At 38.4% G+C, this 21004-nt stretch overlaps 4 protein-coding genes across 8 annotated transcripts; 2 read left to right on the top strand and 2 right to left on the bottom strand.

Annotated features, from left to right (window-relative positions):
• The first annotated feature begins 3212 nt into the window (after positions 1–3212).
• Cox11 (Cytochrome c oxidase copper chaperone COX11) lies at positions 3213–5891 on the top strand. The gene is made up of 4 exons (XM_077431482.1): positions 3213–5123; positions 5206–5361; positions 5489–5656; positions 5739–5891. The coding sequence occupies exons 1-4, from the start codon at positions 5028–5030 to the stop codon at positions 5883–5885; spliced, it is 567 nt and encodes a 188-aa protein (XP_077287608.1). The 5' UTR covers positions 3213–5027; the 3' UTR covers positions 5886–5891.
• Positions 5892–5990: 99 nt separating this feature from the next.
• LOC143912215 (tektin-3-like) lies at positions 5991–13182 on the bottom strand. 5 transcript variants are annotated; one of them, XM_077431471.1, is made up of 10 exons: positions 13101–13127; positions 8746–8885; positions 8438–8677; positions 8277–8367; positions 8068–8209; positions 7215–7312; positions 6890–7142; positions 6677–6807; positions 6452–6606; positions 5991–6368 (listed from the first exon to the last, which is right to left on the bottom strand). In XM_077431471.1, exons 1-10 carry the CDS (start codon positions 13125–13127, stop codon positions 6158–6160), a joined length of 1488 nt encoding a protein of 495 aa, XP_077287597.1. In that variant the 3' UTR covers positions 5991–6157. The 5 variants fall into 5 exon arrangements, with proteins under 5 accessions (XP_077287597.1, XP_077287596.1, XP_077287594.1 ...); XM_077431470.1 differs by lacking the exon at positions 13101–13127 and adding an exon at positions 12462–13058; XM_077431468.1 differs by lacking the exon at positions 13101–13127 and adding an exon at positions 11663–12102.
• On the top strand, positions 11753–14204 carry Nubp1 (NUBP iron-sulfur cluster assembly factor 1). The gene is made up of 8 exons (XM_077431481.1): positions 11753–11961; positions 12261–12421; positions 13070–13171; positions 13292–13382; positions 13456–13527; positions 13595–13788; positions 13866–14037; positions 14116–14204. Exons 1-8 carry the CDS (start codon positions 11865–11867, stop codon positions 14145–14147), a joined length of 921 nt encoding a protein of 306 aa, XP_077287607.1. The 5' UTR covers positions 11753–11864; the 3' UTR covers positions 14148–14204.
• A 661-nt stretch (positions 14205–14865) lies between these two features.
• Positions 14866–15351, bottom strand: ppl (glycine cleavage system H protein, mitochondrial). Its single transcript, XM_077431484.1, has one exon. It carries the CDS (start codon positions 15349–15351, stop codon positions 14866–14868), a length of 486 nt encoding a protein of 161 aa, XP_077287610.1.
• Positions 15352–21004: the final 5653 nt, after the last annotated feature.

Raw genomic sequence — 21004 nt, 5'->3', positions numbered from 1 at the left:
TTTCAAATACCTTTTAAATATAATTAACTCAATATTTATATTTAATTGCTTAATATGAAAAAAAAATGATTAAAGCGACCTACCTAGTTACATACAAACAATATAAAACAAAAATTAATTAATTAAATAAATTTTCAATAGATGGCGGTAAATTCTCTGCCAAGCGGAAACATTAGTAGCGATCAGTATATATAGAAGTTTTTTTCTCTTATTGTATTCGTATATACGTTTTATTGGATGTGTTTTAGCTTACCTATGTACATATGTATGTCGAATCGAAACGACTATTATAGTCGGTGCAAAGAAATGTTATATGAATAGAAGTGGCTTTAGGCGTCATATTGTTGTCAAATGACGATTTTCCACAGACAATCCTAAATAATTTTGGCATCAGTCGTATTTGATGCTTGGTGCTCGACGTATGTCCGACAAAAACTTCTCTGTTTGTTTATATTACTCACAAGATGGACAAGCATCGGCAAAAATTGCACATTCAAAAACACACAACAAACAACATTGGATACATTTTTATAAGTAAACTAGTGTTGGACCCGTTGATTTCAACGGGTGGTTTCGAAAAGGAATTGAAACTCGAATAAAAATAAAGTTAAAGATATTGAATCGACTGGTTTCGGAAAGAAATTGATGCACGAATTACGAAGTGATTACGAATTACGAACTACGTTTTGTGCATCGCCGACCTCCTGACGCCTTTGCCCCCGATGCCTCCGTCGCTCCGGGGCCTTCGGCCCCAGCGCCGCCGGCGCCCCCGACGCCTTCGGCACCCCGGGGGCTTCGCCCCCAGCGCCGCCGACGCCTCCGGCGCCCCCAGCACCCCCGATGCCTTCGGCACCCCGGGGGCTTCGCCCCCAGCGCCGCCGACGCCTCCGGCGCCCCCAGCCCCCCCGATGCCTTCGGCACCCCGGGGGCTTCGCCCCCAGCGTCCCCGATGCCTTCGGCACCCCGGGGGCTTCGCCCCCAGCGCCCCGATGCCTTCGGCACCCCGGGGGCTTCGCCCCCAGCGCCGCCGACGCCTCCGGCGCCCCCAGCGCCCCCGATGCCTTCGGCACCCCGGGGGCTTCGCCCCCAGCGCCGCCGACGCCTCCGGCGCCCCCAGCACCCCGGATGCCTTCGGCACCCTGGGGGCTTCGCCCCCAGCGCCCCCGATGCCTTCGGCACCCTGGGGGCTTCGCCCCCAGCGCCCCCGATGCCTTCGGCATCCCGAGGGCTTCGCCCCCAGCGCCCCGATGCAAAAATGAAAAAAATGAAAAAACTGAAAAAATGAAAAAAATGAAAAAACTGAAAAAATGAAAAAAATGAAAAAACTGAAAAAATGAAAAAAATGAAAAAACTGAAAAAATGAAAAAAATGAAAAAACTGAAAAAATGAAAAAACTGAAAAAATGAAAAAAATGAAAAAACTGAAAAAATGAAAAAAATGAAAAAACTGAAAAAATGAAAAAAATGAAAAAATGAAAAAAATGAAAAAACTGAAAAAATGAAAAAAATGAAAAAACTGAAAAAATGAAAAAAATGAAAAAAATGAAAAAACTGAAAAAATAAAAAAAATGAAAAAACTGAAAAAATGAAAAAACTGAAAAAATGAAAAAAATGAAAAAAATGAAAAAAATGAAAAAAATGAAAAAACTGAAAAACTGAAAAAAATGAAAAAACTGAAAAAATGAAAAAAATGAAAAAACTGAAAAAATGAAAAAAATGAAAAATATGAAAAAAATGAAAAATATGAAAAAAAAAAATTTTGTTCCCCATACTGGTTGATGGTTGATCGTCCGTCACATACAAATATACAAATATACAAATATACAAATATACAAATATACAAATATATTTAGCGACAGTCCGTTTTTATATATATTATTATTATTGATCCGATTGTATTCCGTGCGTTATAGCGTATTTATATAGACGTACCGCGTAATATTGATAGCAATTATTTATTCGTAGGCCCCTTCTATTATTATTACATTTCTCTGGGTCAGTGATCTTACACAGACACTCAGAATAGCGATATTATTTATATGATATATGATGATGGGGCTAAAATGCAAGTACATTTCACATATTATATTGACCGGTACATTGTAGAGGAATGTATGCAAGTTTAGTCATTGTTTACCACAATTAATTGTAAATTAGCGTCTTATGTAATATATACGATAATTTATAATCTACAAAGAATACGCGTATATTATATTATAGCTAGGGGTTCCAAATATTTGAATATCGAATCGTAGTTATATAGTCTAGATTTTATTAAAATTTCAAGGGAATCATCATCTGGAACATCAAATAAAACTAAATGTGCTGTATATTGAAAATAAAAAAATGAGATCGTATAAAAAGTATTCGAATATTCGGATTTGGAACTCCTCAAATTTATAGCGTCTTGTAGATATCATAGCAGCTGCTACACATACATAAAAGAAGAATACAGTACTATGGAATTCAAACTTTATTTACCTACAATATCCGTGTAGTTAAAGGTAAGAAATTCTACGTGAAAAGGAGATCAAAATCGAGAATAAAAAATAAAAAGCCCTGTAAAAAGTAGATTGTCGTACCCAATTGAATCCAATTAAAATATACCCAACTAAAAAAACATACTTGTAGTTGAATTATACTCGTAAATACGTCAGAATAATATAAATGTTACTTAGTGGTAGGTTGATGCGATGTATGTACAATACGTACACATACCTACTTAGGTACATATATCAGAAATCAGTCGAATGAATTTCCCTACTCTTGACAATTTAATTGTTAAGATGCAAATCGTATGTAGATGTTGTAGGAGTCTCGTCACCGCAATCGAAACATCTATTGCGACGGAGAATACATTTCTCACGCTCAACCATTGACGTCATCTTGAGTCGAGAAAATTCCACCCCAACAAATCAAGCAGAACGACGCGAAGTCAAAGAACACCTGCATCCATTAAAGTGCACAAATAACAACTACATTGTAACCCATTGAACAAACATCCAGACTCACTGGAACAAAGGACGATAAAAACTAAATCGAGTGGAACGACGCCACATATTCGAGATTATTCCACCCCAAACAACGAAACCACATTCCTCGCATAACTTGCACACGTAAACACCACCTGCGGTTCTCAGAATCAATCGCCAGTAAACAAGTCACGTTGATCCCCAAAAACAATATAAAAGGAGATCCAACCCAGACAACTTCAGTCAACAGGCAGCAGCCACCACGACAGCAGTCGACATCCAGCATCTGACCAGCTACCACTACACTACCCTACAATGGAAGAACGCTTGCAACTCAGCCGGATCCAGAGCAACGACACATTGCAGATCCAGCGGCCATCACGACACCAAGTCAACAGCCAATAGCCGCTTCGAGAAAACTTCCTCAAATATTCTAATACACTTGTACAATATTTAGGCAAACAATAAAACAACTTAAAACAAGCACAACAGTGTTTCGTTAGGCTGGGACCGTATCCCAGCTAAACAATGGATGGACTTAGCAGTCGATAGCCGCACCCAGCCACTTCCCACTAGAATTCTTAGAACTGACAACGCGAAAGCGTGGGACTATATATCTGGTACGTGACCATAACAATAGGTAAACAAGCGTGTCGAGGAAGATGCCCTGAGTGACTTGTCCTTTAAAATAGGTAGGAGGTACGCAACAATATTGTTGCGTAGGGGTGGGTGGAGGATCCAAGTAAAAGGCCAAAGTCGTGTCACAGCATTTATTGGTGATTAAGGAAATACACACACTGGCAGTGCTCCGTCCAGAATGTCTTGATATCGCCTAAGTACCGCCTTATAAGGGGCAGGTCTCTCTGGGCATCTTTGATGTCCGATTTTTTTACCTATTGTTATGGTCACGCACTAGATGTGCCACGGAAGTGTCCCACGCTATCGCTGGGGATTCTGAGAACTCTACCGGACTGCAACCGAGTTAAGGTCTGTTCATACTTAACAGCACTGCATGACTCAGTTTCAAATATGTCATTTTATTACATTTCTATTCATATCTACCTACACGTCGCGGTCACGTCACGCTAACAGCAATTTGGCCGAGGGCAAGGCAAAATCGGCTTATTTATACATTACAGGCCATGACGATACGGCACAATATTGCTTATGTCATATTGTCGAGTACTTACAATATGAATGAATACACGTGCATTCGTAGCTACGCGTCAGAATACAAGTCAGCAAAAATGTTTCGGCGTTTATCGAAGGAAAAATTGTGTATAAACGCGTTTTTGTTGGAAGAAGAAGCTCAAGAAGGCAATAAAAAAGCACGGAGGCGTTTTGATGTGCATCCCATGTTAAAAAATAGAAAAACCGAAGGAGAGTTTTGGACACTGTATAAGGAGCTTGTGGATGCTGAACAATTTTTTTTTAATATTTCCGTAAAAAATTTAAATATTTTTAAATATTTGCGCCAAAACCAGCTGTCAACTATCACTATCGATAATTGGTCCAAAACAGCAAAGTGGCAGACTCATGGCACGTAATTCGCGTGTATATTTCCACGATGGCCAAAAAAACGGATACGATACGTTGACGGATGTTGCTGTAAGGTATGAACAGGAAATGTCGGGTACTGCTGTAAGCCTGCCGTGACGTAAACGTGACGGTTGGTATGAATATACCCATACAAAATGTACCAAAGAATACTTTTCGTACGGCCGGATACCTGCTGAAGTCGGTACGTGCTGACTAGGTATGAACAGACCTTTACTGCTACCCCCGCTAAGTGCATTCGGGGGAGATAATACTCGAAACCAATTATAATGGTCACACAGTCTCTGGGATGCTACTTGGCCTAATCCGATTGCAATACTCGGCCTAATCCGAGTGTACGTAACAATATTATGCAATATCGAATTTCGTAATGGTCGTATAGTGCGAGGTTAGGTGTGTCACCGGAGTATTGCGAAGGTGAGTGGCGAGTGGCAACACTGTTGAGAAAGAGCTGTCAAGTGAAGTGACGTTTGGCCAGAAGTGACCGGTGCGTTTTGTAATGTCCGGTTCGACAGCGCGTTATTTGACAGCGCTCGGAGTTTCCTTTGCGGGCTTAGCTTACGCTGCCGTTCCACTTTATCGCATCTTCTGTCAGGTTTATACCACTTTTCCGTTGCACTCGCAGCTCTGTAACATAACCTCAAACACGACCTTACTTTGCTTTCGTTCAATTATAGGCATACAGCTATGGCGGCACTACGGCCATCTCGGAAAACTCCGATAAAGTCGAAGCGATGAAATCTGTCAAAGACCGAATGCTGAGAATTGTATTTAACGCCGATGTCGCATCGTCTATGAAATGGAACTTCAGACCACAACAGCATGAAATTAATGTATATTAGATTTGCTTTATTCTCCCCGTCCATATGCTATATATTATTACTGTAATATTTATAGATTTCTCAATCCGAGCTTTGACATTAATTTGGCATTATTTAATAGTCGATGTATTTTATTCAGTTGGTTCCAGGAGAGACCGCTCTTGCATTTTACACTGCTAATAATCCCAGCAATAAACCTGTCAACGGAATTAGTACGTACAACGTCCTACCATTTGAAGCCGGACAATATTTTAATAAAATACAATGCTTCTGCTTTGAAGAACAACAGTTGAATCCCCACGAGCAGGTGACTTGTACTCGAAATGTATTAATTTAAATTTATTCTTAATTGTACACCTACTAATGTATTCGATTTATTTATCAAACAGGTGGATATGCCAGTATTCTTTTACATCGATCCAGAGTTTGCATCCGATCCCAAAATGGAATTGGTAGATGAAATCATTCTTTCGTACACATTTTTCGAAGCCAAAAAAAATTTCCAAGTTCCGTTGCCGAAATTTATGCAAAAGTAATAAAAACACGTTAGTCCGTCACTTTTGGAGAATGTTTTAGTTTTGTAAATATATGTTATTTAGTATATTATGTGTATGTGGTGCGGTTAAATAAATTATGACGATTAATTTCGATAGCAAGTACAATTTATTTATTTACTGTTCAATCTTCTGTGCAATGTGCCTGAATAATTTAATTTAATTACAATACGTATGAATTTCAAATTGTAGTTTAGCTTTAAGTGTAGTGGCTGCATTATCATTACTTTCTTTTGCAAACAGATAGCCGTGCTTTAATACTGAATAGAGGCTGTGACAGGATAGCCCCGCCGCAAACCTCCACACTGATCGCGATCTATGAAAAGTGTGGAAACTTTATTTCGAAGATCGACTTCGAGCGAAGCCCGTATTCCGAGCAACGATTGATGATTACTTTCAGCTTGAGCTAACTTTTCTCGCAATTTGCTTATACTATCTTGAAGCTCGCAGACTTCTTGCACCAATCTATAGATATTTATTTAAAATTAGTATAAAATTTCTGTCTGCAAAAGTTGCATATGACAATAATTATATTACATGTATAATACCTATTATGAGCTTCGTCTCTGCACTTATCGAGATGAGGCCGATTTGTACGAGATTGCAATCTGGTGTGGGCCACTTTCATCGGTGCACTTTTATCTCGAATAGCTTTGTTGAGGAGTTCGATAGTTTTTTCAACGTCGAATATTTCTTGTTGAACCTATTTAAAATAGACTGCAATGTAAACGAAATTTGTGATTTATAAAATTTTCTTTAAACCCTTTTTTTACCTTATGCAAATGTAGTTGTAATTTATTTTTCATCTCCAAGCTCTGAGAATTTTTTCTCGAGAATGCATTGTTTGATGTACACCAGTGGTCCCAAATGCTGGTCGCCGATACGTTTATTAAATTTTCAGCATCTGCTATTTACAATACGCTATTAAAATACACATACACGGTAATTATCCTATTAACTTTTGTACATATATACACAAGGCATACCGGAACGCATCTGCGACGACCTGGCCCGTTCCGACTGAGATCGTCTCACGTTAGCGGCACTAGCTTCGGCCCACGTGGGCGGCACACTCACTGTAGGATCGTATCTTTCGACTCCCGCGTAGAATTGAATACCTCTCGAGGTGTTGTTCATCTGATGACACACCGTGTCTATTCCTAATGCACCCTCTTTGTTTCTAATGTCAGTTTCCAACTCGTGCTGTGCAGCTCGGCAGTCTCGTAATTGTGCATTGATCTTATATTTAAAAATTGTGTGGTTATTTTGCGGATTTTTTCCGTAATTTAATTCAACTATTTACAATATTACCTTGTTCAACATTTCCCTAAAATTGTTCTGACAATTACGCAACTGCTCTACTTCCTGCAGCAAGGATTTTTCAACACCGTCGTGTACCAACTCAATTCCTTAAAAATGTACATATGTATTATTCATGTTATTCATTTATAGTTCCGGATCATTGTGGCATTACAGAAAGAACCTAATGCGCCTCATTATATATCATTATAATAATATATGTACATATGTACTTGACCCTTAGAGTGCTGACGCTTTTTCTGTTGAAAGCCCACCACGCTGAAAATTCCGCCAACATTTTCAACTAGAATTATTTAAAAATCCAATAGAAAGCAGGTATAAAAATTGTAGTTAATCCAAACAAATCCTAGATAACTACCGCCGAGGATTTCCAGTTTTGTAAGGTTTTTAGGTAAGAGTTTTAGGTTTTTGTTGAAAGGTGTGTTTAGACTCTCTTATATATCTTGCAACAATATAAAACAAACAAAAGAAGTATTAATGAATGTACTTATCCAAAACTAGTTCCATCTTCTTAATTATTGTTAAAATGTAGTGTTCACAGTCTAAAATACTTAGTTACGCAGTTAGGGATTACCATTGAGAAATTCTGCTATGGTTATAAATTCAGAAATTCCGGTGTAAACCAGTCTTTATAAACGTTGCCACGGATTACACGGCCTATGTCTAATTCATTGTTTTTTAATGCTACCTGGAAAGGCTAAGAGCGGGTAGTATTTTTGTTTATTTTTTACATACTCAAAATACAACGCCTATCAGCGTATTTCAGGCTCATGGACTTGTTAGCAAAACGCCGATCAGCATTCAAAGGGTTAAATATGTATCTAATAAGAATGAAATATAATACCCTGGCGTTTTTCACGGTGATATAGACATTCTTGTACGACATGTAGTGGTCCTTCGCATCCTTGAAGTGACCGTTCCACTTGTCTTCGGGTAGTATTAAGTTGTTCCATTTCGCTGACGAGTCTCTCCAACTCCGTACTCAACTATTACGCATCGAATAAAATAATTTCATCGTTGCAAATCTATCGTAAACATTGTATTGAAAGTTACCTCGTTTCGCCAAAATGTTGTATCGGTGATGCGCTCTCCGATCCGCCTACCGGCATCTCTTTGAGCGTGGTTTGTTATTTCATCAGTTTCTCTGAATCGAGTAAGGTGCGTTACTCTCAACATTGCAAATAATATTTTTATAACATTGTACAATGATATACCTCATGCATCGTAGTATATCATTTCTCATACGTTCTGAATAATTTCGTTTCGAATCGGACTCGTTATAATTGGCCACGGTGTTTTGCCCCCATTCGTGTGGAGTGTATCTGGTGTATAGAGCAGCTCGAGTCGCGTGAGCCGGAGCTTGTTCGAAGCCCGTCACTAAATTGGGAAACCTCGTGGCTTCCAATCCATCGCTGTTACAGTCGATGAATCTGTTCGTGATCGGATGGTGTGGCCTGCCAAAATATTACAATTATTTACAAATACAGACAAACTTATATTTCGAGTCGATACTTTCTCTTACAATGGTTTCGACTCTATCGTTTCGTATCCCATTTCTGGCCTCCAGGGGTGTTGTCTGGACGTTTGGTAGCCGTCGAACTTTTTGGGAGTCTGAGGAGTCATCGGGATGGGGTCTCTCACTGGATTCCATGGTTGTAATTGCTAATACAGAAATACCACATCACATACAATATAATCAGTGGTGTGGTGCCAAAAAAAGAAAGTCTGCGAGCGCTGATTAAATTATAACATTTTAATACCCCTTATGCCCAACTTTACAATTTTCGCAATAACAAAACGTTCTTCCACAATACACACAGTTACAAAAATCATTTTACTAGATATAATATTATTTACGAGTGGTAATATTATTTAAATTTAATATTTCTTTATAAAAAATTTGATGTTTTATGGCCAAAATCCCTTCTTCATCTCATACTTTTTTTTCTGATTTTAGTCTCAATTTTTGCATTGATTTATTTGTGTATGAAATTCATACACATACAAACACTATGAATGTATGTACTTTTTATTTATAGCTGTTCTATTACCAATAAGTGATTTTCTTAATTCCTATATACTTTGAAAATCGCTATATTTTTATTATTAATAATTTAATTAAGACTATAGCCTTGTTAACAATACTTTTCAGCAGGACCTCGAGAATATAGAAGCCGATCACCTCACTGGGAAAATTAGATTGAGAGAAACCCTGTCAGTATTTACACAATGTGTATCTTTATTTTACCGAATACTTGACTTGCATATATCTCTATTCAGCAAAGATAATGAAATTCAACGTGTTTATAAAACAAAATTTACAAATATCTCGCTACATATTTTAGTTTTCTCATAAGAGCTTCCATAATTCATTGTCTGCTAATTCTGTAACTCGGGTTTACACGGGTCTGTATGTCTGTGACTGATCATCTACGATTTCTACATTTTGGTATGTTTCCATATTTCTCAGGTTTCCAATTTTCGATAGGTGGAACGTGTAGTTTTATGAACGTTAAAGTAGAGACGTGTTTTATTAATAATCTGTCTTATATGCCCCCGAACGTTTTTAAATTTTCGCCATTTATTTATTTTATATATGTGCATTATGTAGGTGCAATGAATTATTTTTGTTTTATTCGGATTGTGGAAACAGATATTACGGCTTGACTAATGTGTTTGTATAATGTTTTAAGCGGATCAATGTATTTGCTCCAACTTACATAGCTCCGTGTTCCGTTTCAAGCTTAGGTCAAAAAATTTCAATAAGAATTTTATACATATTTATATACAAACATACATATATACATCTTAAAAAGTTTTATTAAATTACAACAAATGGTTGCTGTAATTTATATTGTAATACTGGTGTATATGTTAAATGGCCGAGAGCAAATCATCTTTCATTATTTGACTTTTCTCACTTGAAATTAAGTTTAGCGCAGAAAACAGTCGCTCAACACTCGCTTGAATAGTGGGAATACTCGATGCAATATGACTTACTGCTTGAATTCTTTCAGGATTTTTATCTATAGCTTCAAACACAGATTTTACTTTTATGTAGTAATTGAAGAAAAATATTCAGCGCTAAAAAGTTTTTAAAAAGAGTTTCGCTCTGCTCCTGCTCTGGGCAAAACTCCACTGCTTGCTGTCCACCGTTCAGTGCCCCGGCTCCAAACTTCCAACTTATACAAATCTTGAAAATTTAATGAGCTTCTATGTAATAGTGCCTTGGGCGAAAAAAATGTATAATATATTTATATATATATATTTTCAAAATAATTTGAAAACCCGTTGTTCCAAAATTGGGGTGACACCACTTTTTTTATCCGATTAAATGTAATCGCATGGGTGTCGAGTTAATAAATAAAATAAATGCTTTTTTATACGAGATTTGGGTAGTTTTCTGTGCGACGAATTTTCATACGACAGGAGAACACGCGAGCGATTTTCATAGCGGCGATTGTCCTGGTTTCGTTTCGAAGTACCACAATAGAAGAGATTTATTTATTTAATTTATTATTATTTAAAATAATAACAACAATAAAATGACCAGTGTGACCTGACAGGTTACCCCAAAGCGTCACACCGGTCTTACAAAAAAAAAAAGAAAAATAGAAAGAAAATAACAACGAAAAAGCAATAAAAATTCCAATCATTCATCTCATTCAAATAGTCTCGTATTGAATCTCAAGAAACTAACCAGCTCATCAACATGACAGTTGAACAGGTCAAAATGCTCATCAATCACATTAAGGAACCGGACAGCTTCCACCAGTGACGAGTTCTTGAAAGTAGACGTTCTTGCAAAGATAGGTTGAAAGAGTCGTCGATTACGCAGCGCTCTACCGGTCTCAGGAGCCCAAAACTTAAGCTCTGATAAAATCGAAGGCTTGTCAACAACTCCATTTAAAACTCCAAAGAAGTATTTGGAAATGGCAACAATCCTTCTAGAAGCCAAAGAATTAAAGCCCAAGGTACCTTGCAGAAACGCTGTGGGAAATAAATACGGATAATACCCATACTTTTTCAAGTATAGGTATCGTAGAAATTTCTTCTGGACTCTTTCTATCAATAGAGATAATTTAATTTCAGTAGGACTCCAAACTACAGACCCAAACTCCAATATGCTCCGGACAAGCGAACAATAAATGTGTAAATAAAGAGATAAATGTGTAGCGGCTATACGACTTGGTCGAGCTTCGGTTACTATCCTGCGAGTTGGGATCAACTCGGCCACATTCAAAAGTTGCTATACCACTTCCTCTTCGGCTGCTATAATAAACACTTGCACCAACATGCCAGTCGTCTCATTCGCCCTACCCCAATAAATGTAAGGTAAAGGGCCAACAACGAAAGTATGGAATCATCGTAATATGGTGTAGGGATATATCGCATCGCGTACTTATTCATTATCGATGTCAATACACACGCATACTCACTCTTCCGTCACACAGTAGTCGACGAATTGTGGTTTGTCTGTGACGCAGCATTTGGATTCGAAAAGTATTCGATATTTTGCGTGTGGCAACACTGAGCCAAGTGTCGAACCCGGTTCACGTTTGCGACCGCCCGATCGAGCTGTCAAGTGTCAGTGGCGATTGGCGATTGGCGATTGGCGATTGGTGATTGGCGATTGCACAGATGGACGGACCCGGCTGTCCCCTGTCTGGGGGCGCGGGAGCCCCGGGCGCCGCCTCGGCCTGCGCCGGCTGCCCCGGACAAGCCGCCTGTCAACAGGGTGCTGCCCCATCTATCGTACCCCCACTATCGATCTCTTACCACTCGTTCAATCCTTCAACCGCTATCGCACTCTTACCGATAGTGTTTCATTCCGTAAATAACGAACGCTCGCTATCGCACAATTATTGCCTTGATAAATACGAGTGGGTCATTGCGAAGTTGTTTTATTCAAAGTTTAAACCCCGACCCCGACCCCAACCCCGACCTTTTGATTGTGCATCGTCGTATATCCGTTGAACTAGACCTTTCCGTCATCGTCACCACACCGATTTCAACTACGATTCTTTTGCTTTTTAGGGACAAACACCGGTCCAGATGCCGGAATTGCCAAGGTCAAAGAGCGCCTCGGCCAGGTCAAATTCAAAGTTTTGATTCTCTCGGGGAAAGGCGGAGTCGGAAAGAGCACGTTCACCTCGCTTCTCGGCAGAAGCTTGGCGTCCAAATTTCCAGAAAAAAATGTAACTAAACCGTATTATAATTTAAGTGAGAATGATTTACCCGATTGTATCTGCTCCTGATCTCGTGGGAGTTGCCGAAATTCATGCTGCTGTTGTTGTTGTTGTTTAAAAAGCCCACTCGGGAATGCCAAAATCTGCACGGCGAAACTAGGTTGGGGCATCGCTAGGGATTCGTTTCGTTTCACCTGGCACGGGGTGGTACCACCTTGTCTTTATTTGCATCAAATTTAGGTCACGAATTCCCTCCCCCCACCCCGTCAGTTTCGAATGGCTTTAATATAACGTATTTATTTTATAAATGCGTCATTTAATTTAGTTTTCGGTTTGATTGACGTCAAGTTTATTCAATTTATTATGTTGTACTATTTACATACGTATACCAGTTACTAATAATAATCTTATACGTTTTGATGTTTCAAAAACATTTACGTTTAATATTACTTGACGTATTTGTTTTTCTGTTATATTATTTGATATTATTATGATTCGTCAACATCTTCACTGTTATTATTCTGATATTTTTATATTGGATTGAATAAATGTGAATAATTTTAAATATCCAATCGATAGGTAAAGCTCTAACGTAAATATTGATTCACAACTTTTGAATGCTGAATGCTGAGATGACTATATGGATATTTGTTTCAGATCGGTATATTAGACATCGATATATGTGGACCGAGTCAACCGAGAGTTCTCGGCGCATCGGGTGAACAAGTTCACAATTCCGGATCCGGTTGGTCGCCTATCGTAAGTCAACTAAATGAATACTCAATCAATACGTCGAGTTGCAACAAACATATGTGTAGTATAACGTGTCAATTGCATATTTAATCACCTGATTAACAAATATATATCGTTGATGTTTAGTTTATAGAAGATAATCTTTCCGTAATGTCGATCGGATTTTTAATAAATAGTCCCGACGACGCTATTATTTGGAGGGGACCGAAAAAGAACGGTGCGTATACAATAATTGACTATTAATATTGTGTATTATTGTTTGATTATTATTTCTTTTCATTTAAAATTAGGATTGATCCAACAGTTCCTCACCGAAGTCGATTGGGGACAATTAGACTTTCTGTTGATTGACACTCCGCCAGGTATTTAAATAAATTTTTAGTGGGCCGTGAACGAAATTCGAAGATCAGTCAACATTTATTTTTATAGGGACGTCTGACGAGCATATTTCTTTGGTTACGTCTATGCGCGAAGCGAATTTAACCGGAGGCATACTCATTACTACGCCGCAAGAACTCGCCCTTTTAGACGTCAGGAAAGAGGCTACGTTTTGTAGAAAGATGAAAATTCCAATATTAGGCATCGTAGAGAATATGTCGACGTTCGTCTGTCCCAAATGTTCGGTGAGTGTACATTGGTCGTAGTTATTTTTAATATTTTTTAATGATCGTGTATCGTGATATTTCCGATGCGGTTTCAGACGGAATCTGAAATATTCCCACGCGCTAATAGAAAGGAAGAGGTGGAAGCGACGCTGTTGGGAAGCATGCCGTTGGATCCGAGGTTAGCTCGTTGCTGCGACACCGGAAAGGACCCCTTGATAGAGATGAAAGATTCACCGGCTATGATATCGCTCAATTCTATCGTCAACAGTACGATTATATTTCGCCATTTTTAACCTACCGTATAAATTTGTGCGCTTTATTTTAACGTCGTTTTTATTTTTTCAGATTTTCTCGCAGAGTGTAAGTTCCAACCGTAAATTAATACTTTTGTTTTATACAATATAATATCAATATAAATATGTTATAATACGCATACGTTTGTTTCATTTACTCGCTTTCCATCGACAGCGATCGACATCCTTTCCGATAGACTCGAATTAATTTAAAAATCTGTTAAAGCTTTCTCTATATATCGAAATTTGGATTTCATCAAGTATTTCGTAACTATAACATCCGTATTTCATCATCAAGAAAGTGGGCATAAAAACATGTCGAAAATAAATATGTGAGAAGCTTAATTTGAATTTTCAATCGCAATAGACTATAGAATATAATACGAAAATCAATCGGTTGAGCGACGATGAAAATGGAGTTCCGACGAGGCGATCGGAGAGGCACAAAGTGTCCGATTCATTATCAGCGTATGAATAGACGGTCAAAAGGGTTACACGAGCACATTTCGAATAGATAAATTGGTGCGATGCAAAGTATGCAATACGCCGAGAGTCCCGTCGGTCGATTCGTAGCTACGAGCGAGCTTCGGTCGCGTGGGGTCACATCATCTCGACCAGATAATGTGACCCCGTAATTTACGCACCACGACACAAAACGGCAGTTATGTTATGTAATGAAACAATTTTAGAATACATGTTGAAGCGAATATGTGATTTATTAATAACAGCGTACATATATATTACAACAATATACAAGAGAGTGGGTGAAACTTAACAAGGGGTTGGGAGTTGGGAGTTGGGGTCAGTGGTGGTCCGTCTTGAGAAAGTCGTCGTACTGCGGCCGATCCATGAGCTTGTCGAGCTGGTCGGAGTCGGCGAGCCGCAGCTTGAAGAGCCAGCCCTCGTCGAAGGGGGAGGAGTTGACGAGCGAAGGGGTGGCGTGCAGGCGGTCGTTTCTGGCCGTGACGGTTCCCGAGACGGGGCTGTAAAGCTCGGAGGCCGCCTTCACACTCTCCAGAGACCCGCACTCGTCTCCGGCCGCCAGCCGCGCCCCAACCTCTGGCAGCTGCACGAACACCACCTCGCCCAGAGCGTCCTGCGCGTACTCCGAGATCCCCACACTGGCTTCTGCTCCACTTCTAGCACTTTCGGACTCCTTCTCCAGCCGCACCCACTCGTGCTTGTCCGTGAAGCGCTCGAGTCTGGCCACTCCTCCGGAACTGCAGGCTCGAGCAGTTCCCGTCAGCGCTCTGACGACTCCCCTGGCCACAGCCCAAGGCAGACGCATGACCTCACTCCTTCCGATGCGACTTGTCGGCCCGACGAATCGAACCGAATTGACAGCCGTCACCCGCCACTCGGCTCAGCTGTCACGCCGGTGTTGCCACTCGCCGCTCCCCCTCCACTGCTGCCTCACAATTTCAATGGTGAAATCCACTTTCTTACGATTTATTACAAATTATATATATATAACAAAACAAATGGTAACTAAACTGTGCAAAGGTCAGCAGGTATCCGGCCGTACGAAAAGTATTCTTTGGTACATTTTGTATGGGTATATTCATACCAACCGTCACGTTTACGCCACGGTGGGCTTACAGCAGTACCCGACATTTCCTGTTCATACCTTACAGCAACATCCGTCAACGTATCGTATCTGTTTTTTTGGCCATCGTGGAAATCGGTGTCCGTGATTTGACAGAAATGCAAAGATCGAAAATTGAAAGATCTTATTTATTTATTTATTTTATTAATTGAAAAATCAACAGACAGGATGTACATAGATATGTATAAAAAAACAAATAGTAAATAAATAATATATGTAACATCCGAGTCCAATAATAGATTTTTACAAAAATGAAAAAGATAAATATGAGGAAAACAAATTAAAAAGTAAAGAATAAAGGCATGACAAAATATGTAGAACATTGCATAATTAAACTATAGTATTAAAATATTTGGAAAAGGTTATAAAATAGAATATAAGAAGAAATTGAAATTTACAAATATAAAACAAATGAAAAAGGTAAATACAAAATAAACAAATGAAAAGTAAAAGAATGAAAGCTATAATATGATTAAATAGCACATTACATAACTAAACTAAAGTATAAAAATATTGGAAATATTGGAAAAATAGAATAGGAGAAGAAATGAATGAATCGGTCAAGATTCTCTTGATGTTAGACCTGAATTGATGTAGGGAAATACCAAATAGATCAACCTCATTCAGCTCTCCGTTAAACATACGATAAACGCGCTGCAGATAAAAATATTTTTGGGAATTAGTATTGAAAGGATCAAGTGAAAAGAGTGCAACGCGTCTAGAGTACCGAACTGGGATTCTGAAATTAACCTTATTCAGTAAATCAGAACAATCAAGTCGAAAGATCAAAAAAAAATGGTGCATGGTAAACGGTACATACTCACTTAATTTGCGCGAGCAGGATACAACAGGAACATGCTTTTCCTCCCGTATTCTGCGCGCGCACATTAACACGGGAGGAAAAGCATGTTCCTCTTGTTCCTGTTGTATCCTGCTCGCGCAAATGAAGTGAGTATATACATACGTGAGTATGTACCGTTTACCATGCACTATTTTTTTTTTGATCTTTCAACTTAAGATGTTTCGATTTCCGATCTTTGCCTTCCGATATTTGCGTTTTCTGTAATTTAACATTCTGTCAAGTCACGTAGACCCCGTGGAAATATACACGCGAATTACGTACCATGAGTCTGCCGCTTTGCTGTTTTGGACCAATTATTGGGTTCGGTGATTACTGGTCACAAATTACTCGTCACAAAGTCACTAAAATCTCTATAACGGAAGATCTGGCAGCCGAAAAGTCCATCATACTAACGATAACTATCATAGTAACGAGAACTTGAGTGCTAAATATTGTGTATTCGCGATTTTCATAGCAAAAATTGTCTTTGTGACCACCCCAATGTGACGAATAGTCCAATTACCGGTTTTGGCGCAAATATTTAAAAAAAAATTAAATTTTTTACAGAAATATTTAAAAAAAAATTGTCCATCATCCACAAGCTCCTTATACAGTGTCCAAAACTCTCCTTCGGTTTTTCTATTTTTTAACATGGGATGCACATCAAAACGCCTCCGTGCTTTTTTGTTGCCTTCTTGAGCTTCTTCTTCCAACAACAGCGCGATTATACATAATTTTTCGTTCGATAAACGTCGAAACATTTTTGCTGACTTGTATTCTGACGCGTAGCTACGAATGCACGTGTATGCATTCATATTGCAAGTACTCGACAATACGATGTAAGCAATATTGCGCAGTATCGTCATGGCCTCTAATGTATAAGTAAACCGATTTTGCCTTGCACTCGGCCAAATTGCTGTAAACGTGACGTGACCGCGACGTGTAGGTAGATATGAATAGAAATGTAATAAAATGATATATTTGAAACGGAGTCGTGCAGTGCTGTTAAGTATGAACAGACCTCAACACGCACTCACGGTTTGTAATGCCGCACGTCCAACGTCAACTGATGGAATTATTGTTCGCTTACACACAGGGGCCTTCAATATTACTAACAGTATTGTAAGAATATAGCATTGCACTTGTAGGAATATAGCACAACTTGTGTGCTATTCCGAATCTAAACCAGTGATCGGATATATTTAACCAGCAGCGTGGTCTAGTGGTGAATGTTGAATTATTTCGTACTTGATGTTACGGGTTCGATTCCCACTAAATCTCGTTGTTGGCCAGACCTTGGTTTGTCGAGGTCGATCGTTTCTTATCAGAATTTTTATGCCAATTTTTCTGATTTTCATTGAAACGGTTCCTGTAAAAATTGGCGTTTCCTTCCCGATTTTCTGTTGTTAGTTATTGTTATATTTTAGGTTTCGCCACATTGCTCACCATATATGTCTCTGTGGTTGTTTATCGAATATAAAAATTCGTGTTGTTACATGCAAGTTATTTATCGTATTCATACGATATTTGTAATATCTGACCATAAATGTCAGATATTGTTTAGATTTACATTTATCTATGGGGGATGAACGAATGAGACGACTGGCATGTTGATGCACGTGCTTTATTTATGATAGCTGAAGGCAGAGTGAGGTAGCTACTCTGAACACAGCCGAGTTGGACCAAACTCGACCATGTCGTATAGCGAGCCGCCACATATCTATGTAATAATTATGTGGACCAGGAAGGCGCATTTGGAGTTTACCTGTTAAGCCTTCTTGGTATATTTGTGTATATGTATGTAAAAAATAAATAAAATAAAATATTTCACAACATACACAGGTCTCAAAATGGCATCATCGTCGCCCCTGTAGTACAAATATGCAGGACTAATCGCTACTCGAGAACAACGTCCCATTTAACTATTCCAGAAGAAAAAGTTCATCGTTCGATCGTAAAACGAATGAAATACAGCGCTGATGTCAACATACGAATAAAACACGTGTCCTGAAGACAAAGACATTTGACCCAGCAGAATTATCCTCGCTACTCGAGGGCAACGTCCCCTTTGACTATTCCAGAAGAAAGAGTTAATCGCTCGATCATAAAACGAATGAATTCCAGCAGTGATGTCATCATGCAACCACGACACTTGACCTGAAGACAGAGACATCTGCACACGGCTCGCGTCGAGCCACAATGTATTTAAACCGACGCAGCAGCTCCAAACGCCAGAGTGAACCTCTGTAGTTCAGCCAGCTCACTTCTCCAAAACTCAACTTCTTCGTACATTCAATTACCATTGTAACAACTGAACATAAATAAACGATCCTCTTACAAACACAAACAGTGTTTCCATAGGCCGGGAATCGGTTGAAACCTATCACCCGCCCTATATACTATACGAAACTAGGTCGATAATATCACCTATTTCACCCATCGAACTCGAGCTGTACAAATGACATCATCGCGTCCTGTTTGAACACGAAAGTTAGCCTTGGCCGAAATACTTCGTCCAGCTCACCGACTAAGACGATTAGACTCGCTCCAGATAAACAACCATTAAGCGATTTTGAGGCGCAGCCACACAAAGGATGCCCTTGAGCCCGGAGGAACCCCCGAAAACGAGATGACATCACCTTGCCCATATATAAACCAGCGCAGCAGCCATAGACGGCAGTTCAACCAGCTCCTTCGCCGAAATCAGGCAACTAGCCTTCTTCGCCGCGAATATTCTCTACTCGCAAAAAATTGCATCAACTGAACAAAAATAAATATCCTCTGTTATATTCAACTGAGTTTCCATAGACCGGGTACCGTCGAAACACATCCTCCCGTCCCATAGTATCATCCGTATCTAGCTTCCATATAGCCACTACAGGTGGCTATATGCCGTGGTGTAGTGCTAAATAAAAAATATCCAGGATGGTTAATTTTTATGACCCCCCCCCTATTTTTTATTACTTAAAAAATATGTATCCTAATATTGGTAGTTAAAATATTCATAAAAAACAATCAAATGCTAATTAACAAAAGTTTTTTATGTTTTTCTCAAAAACCTTTTGATTTATTGAACTGAAATTTCATATCGAGCCAGCAGCGTGGCCCGGTCGTTAAGCTTCTGCTTAACACTGAGAGGCGCCGAGTTCGATCCCTTGAGCTGACCTCGATTGAAAAGAATTTTTCTGAGTATATCTGTAATGCTGCTGGTCAGACCAGGATTTGTGACTCCTGGTTGATCGTTTCCTATCAGAGTTTGCCAATTTTCTCTGATTTCATTGTTGAAACGATTCCCGATTAAAAATTGGCTAAAAATCCTTCCTACCCACTATGTCACCACTATTTGAGTATGATTAATGTAAATATTACAATAAAAATGTATGTACAATTCATAGATGTCTCGTTAATTGTCGAGTTTAAGTCAGTGTCTCGTAATTTAGCGACTTATAATAAAAAATGCTGTATTGTTTGTAATTTGGCCAGGAAGGCGCATTGGGGTTTTCCTGTAATGCCTTCCTGGTATGAAATTAAAAAAAAAAAAAAAAAAAAAAAAATATATATTTAAAAGTTTAAGCTTAATACCAAGTTATGTATAAAATTTGGTAAGCATCCGTCAACCGGAAATGGCAGTTTACTCTTGTTCGATTTTTCTTCCACTATTTTTATCGACCCTTTAAACATGTCTGCTCGCCACGAAAAACATCAAGTATAATTCTTGTATCAATTTAAGGAAAATAAAAAAAATCATTACATTTTTTAAACCGGAAGTGGGATTTTTCCTCTTAGAAAGGTCAAAAATGTTGTGACCTTTCTAAGAGTTGTGTATTCTTTTTGTGTTAACTTAGAGCTGATAAGGTTTTGGTCAAAATTCGTAAACCAGAAGTAGTTTTTTTTTATATTTTATTATTTTATTTTGACCTTATAAATTATTTTTATTTTTATTTATTTTCAATTCGTATTGAAAACGCTCCCATAACCGTCATGTTTGTATGTAAAATTATCGAATTTTGTTTTGTGACCTTATATTCCTCAAATATGTAAATAGATACATTCTTGGGTTGGTCACGCCGTGCCGTGCCAAAAACAGACGCAAAAATCATATGAACCAAAATATATATATATATATATATATATATATATATATATATATATACACACACATATATATATATATATATATATATATATATATATATATATATATATATATATATATATATATATATATATATATATATATATATATATATATATACATATGTATGTATGTATATAGAAAACATGAGTGTAAACATAAACAGTGTTATCTACATATGTATGTATGAATGAATGAACACTTCAATTATAAATAGATAATATTATACGTACATACGTATGTACAAATTGATGTGTGTATAATAATAATGATTTTATTCCGGACGATAGAATGAATAGTGCAATCCTATCGCCCATATATAAATAAACACGATCATGATATATAATATAATGAACACA

Source organism: Arctopsyche grandis, chromosome 5 (genome assembly GCF_051622035.1).
Source record: "Arctopsyche grandis isolate Sample6627 chromosome 5, ASM5162203v2, whole genome shotgun sequence".
Classification (NCBI taxonomy): domain Eukaryota; kingdom Metazoa; phylum Arthropoda; class Insecta; order Trichoptera; family Hydropsychidae; genus Arctopsyche; species Arctopsyche grandis.
This window is presented reverse-complemented; position numbering and strand designations above follow the sequence as displayed.

What these genes read in the sequence shown, in the direction of transcription:
- LOC143912215 (XM_077431467.1), bottom strand. Translation starts at nt 11,713, where the DNA reads ATGCTGCGTCACAGACAAACCACAATTCGTCGACTACTGTGTGACGGA. An exon ending in GACTACTGTGTGACGGAAGA is followed by an intron (nt 8,886 to 11,662) that starts GTGAGTATGCGT and finishes TTTCTGTATTAG; the next exon opens with CAATTACAACCATGGAATCC. An exon ending in AGAGACGAAGCTCATAATAG is followed by an intron (nt 6,369 to 6,451) that starts GTATTATACATG and finishes AAATATCTATAG; the next exon opens with ATTGGTGCAAGAAGTCTGCG.
- ppl (XM_077431484.1), bottom strand. Translation starts at nt 15,351, where the DNA reads ATGCGTCTGCCTTGGGCTGTGGCCAGGGGAGTCGTCAGAGCGCTGACG.
- Nubp1 (XM_077431481.1), top strand. Translation starts at nt 11,865, where the DNA reads ATGGACGGACCCGGCTGTCCCCTGTCTGGGGGCGCGGGAGCCCCGGGC. An exon ending in ACAAGCCGCCTGTCAACAGG is followed by an intron (nt 11,962 to 12,260) that starts GTGCTGCCCCAT and finishes TTTGCTTTTTAG; the next exon opens with GGACAAACACCGGTCCAGAT. An exon ending in GTTGATTGACACTCCGCCAG is followed by an intron (nt 13,528 to 13,594) that starts GTATTTAAATAA and finishes TTATTTTTATAG; the next exon opens with GGACGTCTGACGAGCATATT.
- Cox11 (XM_077431482.1), top strand. Translation starts at nt 5,028, where the DNA reads ATGTCCGGTTCGACAGCGCGTTATTTGACAGCGCTCGGAGTTTCCTTT. An exon ending in CACAACAGCATGAAATTAAT is followed by an intron (nt 5,362 to 5,488) that starts GTATATTAGATT and finishes TATTTTATTCAG; the next exon opens with TTGGTTCCAGGAGAGACCGC. An exon ending in AGTTGAATCCCCACGAGCAG is followed by an intron (nt 5,657 to 5,738) that starts GTGACTTGTACT and finishes TTTATCAAACAG; the next exon opens with GTGGATATGCCAGTATTCTT.